The 9,159-nt window shown below is 41.2% G+C and overlaps 1 protein-coding gene across 1 annotated transcript; it reads right to left on the reverse strand.

Annotated features, from left to right (window-relative positions):
• Positions 1-2,286: 2,286 nt before the first annotated feature.
• On the reverse strand, positions 2,287-4,952 carry LOC125834305 (uncharacterized). Its single transcript, XM_049513461.1, has 3 exons — positions 4,629-4,952; positions 4,499-4,578; positions 2,287-4,393 (listed from the first exon to the last, which is right to left on the reverse strand). Exons 1-3 carry the CDS (start codon positions 4,950-4,952, stop codon positions 2,287-2,289), a joined length of 2,511 nt encoding a protein of 836 aa, XP_049369418.1.
• Positions 4,953-9,159: the final 4,207 nt, after the last annotated feature.

Raw genomic sequence — 9,159 nt, forward strand, 5'->3', positions numbered from 1 at the left:
ACCAACGTTGAATTAGTAGCCGATTTTGTCCGACTGACAAGAGGTGTCAGTGGGATCAATTGAAACGATGTGGAGTTGAAAAGGGGTACGACCGAGACTCTGGTATTAAGCCGCCTACATATCTCTGGTTATACGAGAATCAGGTCATGTGTAGTTCTAGAATCAGGAGAAAATGAAACTCCTAAAAATTTAAAGAGCGGTACGATATTCGAGCGGGAATGATATTGGCTTGAATGGATAGGATAGAAATAGCGAGAAAGGCATGACAAAAAGATTTCTGGTTTAAGAGCGAAGGATCCGATGAAGAGGAGGTAATATGAGTAGCCAGGGATTAAATGGAAAACGGTGATACGAGTAGAAAAGAGTTTGGTAGGGCCTTCGTTGCGATAGATGTAAGCACGATAATCGTAGCCGAGAGGTGAAAAATGTTTTATCTGCAAAATGTTAGTCTCTGCAAATCTGTAGCTTGTAATATGACTAAATAAAGTGATTAGAGCAAATATATATCAGATAAACGGTAAATGTAAACATGATGCAATTCCCATATCGACCATGATGTTTGCCTTAAGACTATGAAAATGATGTCTTAGGTTATGATGTCTAGGGCTATGGTACGCAAATAAAAAAAATAAAAAATCCTCAGGTCATGAAAATGTTGTCTGTGGGCCATGAAAAGTGATGCCTTTAGACTATGACACCTTTGGATCATGATAAGCATAAATTAAATCCTTAGGCCATGATATGATGTACACAGGCCATGAAAGAGGATGCCTTTAGACCATGACGCCTTAGGAATATGAGTAATGAGTAAATAAAGCGTATCTATAATTCGGGCATCTGTTGATACTTGTAGCTTGATTGGAATTTATTCAGACATATGCAATTCTCAGACACAATGCAATCTCGGGCTCAATGCAGTCTTCGGGCACATGCAGTCATCGGGCACAATATACTTCTCGGGCTCATGCGATTCTCGGGCAGATGCAATAATGCAATCCTTGGGCACATGCAATTTTCGAGCATAATGCAGTCTTGGGCACATGCAATCTCGGGCACAATGCAATATCGGGCATAATGCAATTTGGGCACAATGCAATATCGGACACATGCATTCTTCGGGCACAATGCAATTCTCGGGCATAATGCAATATCGAGCACAATGCAATTTCGAGCACATGCAAAAATGCAATTCTCGGGCATAATGCAATATCAGACACATGCAATCTTCGGGCATAATATAGTTTTTGGGCTTGTGCGATAATTGATTGAGGGCATAGACCTTCACCTTTCGGAAGGATTGAGTGTCATTTGTTGGCAATTTTTTTAGTTCGGAATATTGTAACTTTGACCCTTCGTCATATTGTAAGGAGTGGGTGCAGTTGAATGTTGATTTGTCAGACTTGATATGGAGTGGTTTGATCCTTTTGTCTGATTGGAAGGATAGTGTACCATTGATTGGCGATTGTCGGGCTCAAAATAACTTGGTCCTTCATTCTGTCAGAAGGATAGTATGCCATTTGATTGGCGATTCGTCGAGCTTAATAGCGGTCAGGCGATGTTGAAGTTGTTTTTTGTATCTATACATGTCTATCCTGTATTCAAAGAAAAATTGTGAGTTTAAAAATGGGGGAGGTTGATCTGCTCTGACCGGTGTGCTTCCTTTGGCTTGCTATCCAGACCTTTTCGGGCATTTTCTTTGAAGAAAAATGTAAAATAGAAGGAGAGAGTTTTTTGAAAATATTAGGTTGTAAAAAGTAATGTTGAATCTTTCACCATGACACAGTTTGAGACTTTACAACATCTAACTCAGTATCAAATCTGTTATCTGATCTTTGTTGAATCTTTCACCATGACACAGTTTGAGACTTTACAACATCTAACTCAGTATCAAATCTGTTATCTGATCTTTGTTGAATATTATAGCTTGATTATTGTGAATTTTTTAGACCCTCTCAAATATTTTGCCCCAGTCTTGATTTGTGCAGAAACTACTCGTTTGAAGGAATTTTTGAGACCCTCTAAAAAATTCTGCCCAGTGTCATCACTTGCAGGAAAATTTCATTCTGATGGAATTTTTGAGACCCTCTCAAAAATTCTGGCCCAGTTACACAGTAAAAGGGGAAAATGAAATTTTTATTCGGATAAAGACCGAACTCCATAGGAGCGCCTACGTATCCCCTCTTAAACAGGAATCAGGTCTGACGTAGTTCCAATTACAAAGTAAGAGAGCATGAAACAAACTTAGATGTAATATCTCTTCACAACATCTGAGTTGATAGGTTTGGGTCAAACTTCTCCATCCATTTCTGCAAGTATGAGGGCTCCGCCTGTTAATACCCGAGAGACTATGTATGGGCCTTGCCAGTTTGGTGAGAATTTACCCCTTGCTTCATCTTGATTTGGGAAAATCCGCTTCAAAACCAGTTGCCTAGGTGAGAAGTGTCTGGGTCTAACCTTCTTGTTAAACTCTCTGGCCATTCTATTTTGATAGAGTTGACCATGACAAATGGCATTAATTCTTCTTCCATATATTAATGCCAGATTCTCCGCCCGAACTTGTATCCATTTAACATCACTCAACTCCGCTTCCTGAATAATCCTTAGAGATGGTATCTCTACTTCAGCAGGTATCACAACTTCATTACCATATACTAGAAAATAAGGTGTAGCCCCAGTAGAAGTTCTGATGCTGGTACGATATCCCTGCAATGCAAATGGTAGCTTTTCATGCCAGTGTCTATGATTGTCGATCATTTTGTGTAATATCCTCTTGATGTTCTTGTTTGCAACCTCAATAGCTCCATTAATCTGTGGTCTATATGCTGTAGAATTTCGATGACTGATCTTGAATTTCTCGCAAAATGATCTCATCGAATCACTATTTAGGTTGGTTCCATTATTAGTGATGATGGACTCAGGAATTCCGAATCTACAGATGATGTTATTTTTTACAAAGTCATCCACAACCTTCTTTGTCACTAATTTGTGGGAGCTAGCTTCGACCCACTTGGTGAAGTAGTCGATTGCAACCAGAATGAATCTATGTCCATTGGATGCTGCTGGCTCGATTGGACCAATGACGTCCATGCCCAAAGCTGCAAAGGGCCAAAGTGAACTAGTAACATGGAGTTCGTTGGGAGGAACTCGAATCATATCTGCATGAGTCTGACATTGGTAACATTTTTTAACATAGCGAATACAGTCTGTTTCCATAGTTAGCCAGAAATATCCCGATCTTAGGATCTTCTTGGCCAATGTAAAACCATTCATGTGAGGACCACATGTTCCTACATGTATCTCTTCAATCAGTCCACTAGCTTCTCCAGCTTCGACGCACCTTAGCAACCTCAAGTCGGGAGTCCTCCTATAAATGATTTCTCCACTTAGAAAGAATTGATTCGCTAACCTCCGAATTGTACGCTTTTGTACACTTGTTGCATCCTCTGTATACTTACCGCTTTTCAAATATCCTCGAATGTCATCGTACCAAGGCTTTCCATCAGGCTCTTCCTCAATATGAAAACAGTATGTTAATTGCTCGTATATGTGGATGTAAATAGGATCAATGTAATTATGATCAGGATGTTGAATCATGGAAGAAAAAATGGCTAAGGCATCTACGAATTCATGTTGGATCCTTGGCACATGTTTGAATTCTGCCTTGATGAACCTTTTACACAACCTATGCACGCACTCCAAGTATGGTAACAACTTTCGATTCTTGGTAACCCATTCGCCTTGGACCTGATGAATCAATAGGTCTGAATCTCCTATTATCAACATTTCTTGGATATCCAAGTCGATAGCACGTTGGAGTCCCAATGTGCAAGCTTCATATTCAGACATATTATTTGAGCAAAGGAACCTGAGTTTGGCTGATACCGGATAATGTTGCCGAGTTGGTGAGATCAAAACAGCTCCGATGCCGGATCCGCTCAAGTTCTTAGCTCCATCAAAGAACATCCTCCAACTATCATATTCTTTAGAAATGTCTTCCCCGACAAAAGCTACTTCTTCGTCTGGGAAGTAAGTCTTCAACGGTCTATAATCATCATCTACAGGGTTCTCCGCCATATGATCTGCTAATGTTTGTGCCTTCATTGCCTTCTGTGTAACATACACTATGTCAAACTCGCTCAGTAATATCTGCCATTTAGCCAGTTTACCTGTAGGCATGGGCTTTTGAAAGATATACTTCAGAGGATCCATCCTTGAAATCAGATAAGTAGTGTGCGAGGAGAGGTAGTGTCGCAGTTTCTGGGCGACCCAAGTTACAGCACAACAGGTACGCTCCAATAGAGAGTATCGAGCCTCGTATGATGTAAACTTCTTGCTCATGTAATATATCGCCTGCTCCTTCTTTCCAGTCTCATCATGTTTCCCCAAAATGCAGCTGAAAGCATTATCCAACACTTATATGTATAACAACAGTGGTCTACCAGATTCTGGTGGAACCAACACAAGTGGATTGGACAAGTAATCTTTTATTTTGTCAAACACTTGTTGACATTCGTCTATCCATTTCACCGCAGCATCCTTCTTCAACAGCTTGAAGATAGGCTCACAAATGACAGTAGACTGGCTATGAAACGACTAATGTAATTTAGTCATCCCAAGAAACTCGTTACCTCTTTCTTACTCTTTGGCGGAGGTAGATCACGAATGGATTTGATTTTCGATGGATCCAGTTCTATACCCCGGCGGCTGACAATGAAACCCAGAAGCTTTCCAGCAGGAACCCCAAAGACACATTTTGCAGGATTCAACTTCAAGTTATACTTGCGTAGCCTGGCAAAGAGCTTTCGCAGATCATCTAGATGATTTGAACCCTTCTTTGATTTGATGATGACATCATCCACATAAACTTCAATTTCCTTGTGGATCATGTCGTGAAACATGGTGGTCATTGCCCTCATGTATGTAGCCCCAGCATTCTTTAATCCGAAATTCATTACCTTGTAGTTGTAAACACCTCACGATGTGATGAATACAGTCTTCTCAGAATCGTCCTTGTGCATCTCAATTTGATGATAGCCGGCAAAGCAATCCACGAACGATTGTGTTTCATGTTTAGCACAATTATCAATCAAGATGTGTATGTTGGGCAATGGAAAATTATCTTTGGGACTAGCTTTGCTGAGATCCCGATAATCCACACAAACTCTAACCTTTCCGTCTTTCTTGGGCACTGTAACGACATTTGCAAGCCAGGTTGGGTACTCCGTCACTTGAAGGATTCCAGCATCTAATTGCTTTGATATTTCTTCCTTAATTTTCAAACTCAACTCAGGCTTGTATTTTCTCAGCTTCTGCTTCACAGGAAGACATGTTGGATCAGTGGGCAATCGATGAGCTACGATTGAAGTGCTTAACCCTGTCATGTCTTCATTGGACCAGGCGAAGATATCCTTATTATCCATGAGACACTCTGTATACTCTTTCTTGTCATCTTTCGTCATATGGATGCTTACTCAGGTCTTTTGTACCACTTTTGAATTTCCCAGATTTACCAAATTTGTTTCCACTAAATTCGAGTTGGGGTTTTCCTCGAATTCCTCAACCTTTCTGATTAACTCTTCAGGGACCTAAATTTCTTCGACTTCATCTAAGTCATTAATGTTAAGTTGTGTAATCTCATTATATGCCATAGTCTCAGGTTCAACATTTTTATAACAGATTTTGCTCGAAGAAAGAATAACGTACAAATAAATATAAGATATTAAATAGATGGGAAAAGCACTTTATTGATTAAATTCAAGAGTTTCATAATACTAGCATTTGAAAACAATAACAGAGAATTGGAATTTAAAACAGTTTATTGAAAACTTTAAAAATTTGATAGGAAAACTTCTTCCAAAGCTACCTAGATGCCCGACGAGGTCTGGATGGAGTTGAGGTCCAAATGTTGATGCTAATCTTCGCTTCACTGCTTCATCTAGGGTCCCCTTTCTCCTCCTCGTTGATCACGACATTGCAGCCTTTTCCTTCCTCTTTGGTCAAAGACAAACTTTTCATGTCTTCTATAACCTCATCAATGATGCCACCCATGAAACCTGTTGATCGAAATGATTGGTGCAACAGTGATATGGGTTTCTTCAATGGATAGTAGTACCCTTCTCTAGGTGGCTGCTAATCAAGCCACTCCTCAGTAGTATATTTGTTTCCCAAGCCGAAAGTGTTGAATGACGAACGGGTTGTATAGGTTCAACTATTCCTTGTAGATTGGCTCCCAAACCTTTCCCGAGCTCAAAACCAAACCAGGCCATCATATCTATGATCTTCTGGCTAAACTAAGGTTGCACTTCAATGATGCCAACAAGCTCAACTGTATGGTACATCTCACCATCTAGATGACCCCTTCCTTCTATTGTATATACAGGATATCCCTTTTCCCCATGGACTACAACCTCTTCGTGATCCCATTCAAACTTCAAGCATTGATGAAGAGTAGAGGGAACTGCTCCAGCCATATGAATCTAAGGACAACCCAACAATAAGTTATATAAGAATGGAATGTCCACGACCTGGAAAGCTATTGGGAAAGTAGCAGGACTAATGAGCATGTCCAAGGTTATTTCCCCAATAGTACCCCTCTAAGAGCCATCAAAAGCTCTCACATTCATCTTCCAGGTTTGGATCTTTGCACTATCCACGCCTAGCCTTGTCAACGTGCTCAGAGGGCAGATATTCAAATCGGAACCTGAATAAACCAAGGCTTTGGTGATTATCTTGTCCTAATATTGAGCTGAAATGTATAAAGCCTTATTGTTGGTTGTTCCTTCAAGTGGCAACTCATCTTCGTGAAAACATATTCGGTATGCCTCAAAAACCTGCTCGACCATTTGGGCCACCTCTCCATGAGTGATGCTAGATGGGACATAGGCTTCACCCAGGACCTTCAATAGAGCATTCTGATGAGTTTTGGAAGATTGAAACAATGATAAGATTGATATTTGGGACGGGGTTTTACTCAATTGATCAACAATAGAGTACTCTTTAGCTTGTGCCTTCTTCCAGATACCATGATCTTCAAACTCTACAATTGGTGATTTAGACTTGCTGGAGCTACCCTGACCTAAATTTTTGAAAGTGTAAATTCTTCCGGATCTAGTCACTCTTGCTGCAGTGTCTGCTTCTTCCACTTTTGTCTTTCCCTTTTGATAATCCCATGGGACAGCATGGGTATAAAATTGAGGAGGTGGAGGAGCTTTGAGGACGCTGAATGGGGGCTTAGGCATGGCAACCTCAACCTCAAACGGAGCACGCCTTTGCACTACCAATGGAGTCTGAGCGGTAGTAGTCATTTCTTCTTCTGGCTCAAAGACCCAAATGGGTTTCTCCCAATTCGAGGTGTCATCAACTTCTACCATGTTGACATGATGGTTAGGCAGAGGGTTGTTTGCAACATTTGGTGCTGGATCCTTGAGCTGGATAGCCTTAGTATCAATCAACATTTGAACCTTATCTTTCAGGGCTTTGCAAACTTCGGTAGTGTGACCTTTCATCCCAGAATGGTAGGCACAAACCTTGTTAGGGTCATACCATTTTGCGCGGACATCCACAGGCAATGCAGGAACTAGGGTGACATAGCCGGTCTCTTTCAGTCTCTCATAAAGCTGGGCTATGGGCTCAGCCAAGAGGGTATAGTTTTTTGAAGGTCTTCTTTCATATGGATGTCTGTTTCGGTAGTTCGGTGTTTGAGTAGGTGGTGGAGTTTGGAAGTATGTTGGCTGGGGATTATAGACAGGATATGAAGCTTGTTGATATTGAGGAGGAGCATTTTGGTAATATATTGGCATGGGGTTGGGAGATATAGGTGGGGTTGTTGATTGGTACTTATAAGGGGTTTTGGTTCCCTGAGCCATCATGACTGAGCCTGTTTTCTTCTGGTTTTCTGCCATTCCCCCGGATTGCAGAGCTTTGTTGGTGGCTTGTAGGGCCTCTAGGTTGATGATGGTCCCATTTTTTATGCCTTCTTCAATTCTTTCGCCTAATTTGATAATTTCAGCAAAACTCTTCTCAGCTACAAGCATCATCCTGTCATAATATTATGGCTCTTGGACACGGATGAAGTAGTCTTTCATTTGAGATTCTTCCATGGGAGGTCTGGCCCTGTCGCCTCAGACCTCCATCTTATGGCGTAATCTTTGAAGGATTCACTGTGCATTTTCTTCAGGTTTTGGATGTAGAACCATTCATGTTCATTTTCTATATTAAATCCAAACCTGTTCATGAAGTCGGTTGCCATGTCCACCCACTCAACCCATTTCCGAGGGTCTTGTTCAATATACCGCGATAGAGCCTCCCCAGTGAGACTCCTCATAAACAACTTCATGAGTATCTTCTCATCTCTCCCCACCCCTACAAGTTTGTCACAGTACATTCGCAGATGGGCTTTGGGATCTCCAATGCCATTAAACATTTCAAACTTTGGATGCTTGTATCCTTCAGGCAGTTCTACGTCGGGGTGCATACACAAATCCTCGTAGCTCAGTCCTCCTAACCTCTTGCTTCCTTCCACATATTGCACCCTGTTGGCCAAGCTATCTAATCTCTCGGTCAGGTTTTTAATCAGAATGTCCTTTTGGGAGGACTCTGTTTCATGGTAGTTATGGGGTCACGGGAGTGGCTTCCACATATATTGGGTTGAGGTTGTTATTTCTGGGAGTATATGAAGGGTTTGCATTAGGAATTGGTTCTGGAATGGCTGGTTTAGTTTGTTGGTGGTAGTGGTAAAATGGGATTTGGGTATTTTGGGCATGAAGTGGTGGGAAGATATTTGGATGAGTGGGTTCAGGTCGAGATACATTGGTTGGAGGATTGTTTGGCATGGTTGTTTGGTTAGAGTGAGGAGGATTGTCTATATTTTTGCCAAACTGGGTTTCGAGAGAAATAGACAACTTGGCCAAATCACGCATATGCGCTACTTCTTCTTCCAAATCTAAAATTTTGCGCTCAAGTCTAAGGACGAGGTCACTTGGAAGTTGCCCTCCCTCAGAAGTTTCTACTATTTCGTTGTTGCTGTTGTTGTCAACCATTTTACCCTTGTCTTTGTAGTCTGTTCTCTGAGGAAGAGGAGAAGGGAGGGGTCCCTTTGGATCGTGTATGTACCAGAATGAAGGACAGATCAACCTTAGGAATGGTAAAAATAATGGTATC

The sequence above is a fragment of the Solanum verrucosum genome, unplaced genomic scaffold, assembly GCF_900185275.1.
Source record: "Solanum verrucosum unplaced genomic scaffold, falcon-dt-bn FXZP01000178.1, whole genome shotgun sequence".
Taxonomy (NCBI): Eukaryota; Viridiplantae; Streptophyta; class Magnoliopsida; order Solanales; family Solanaceae; genus Solanum; species Solanum verrucosum.

Excerpts from the sequence above, each read along its gene's own strand:
- LOC125834305 (XM_049513461.1), bottom strand. The coding sequence starts at position 4,952 with ATGAATTTCGGATTAAAGAATGCTGGGGCTACATACATGAGGGCAATG. Across the intron at positions 4,579-4,628 it reads CGCCAAAGAGTAAGAAAGAG|TCTACTGTCATTTGTGAGCC; the intron begins GTAACGAGTTTC and ends TTTCATAGCCAG. Across the intron at positions 4,394-4,498 it reads ATAGACGAATGTCAACAAGT|CTGCATTTTGGGGAAACATG; the intron begins GTTTGACAAAAT and ends TAATGCTTTCAG.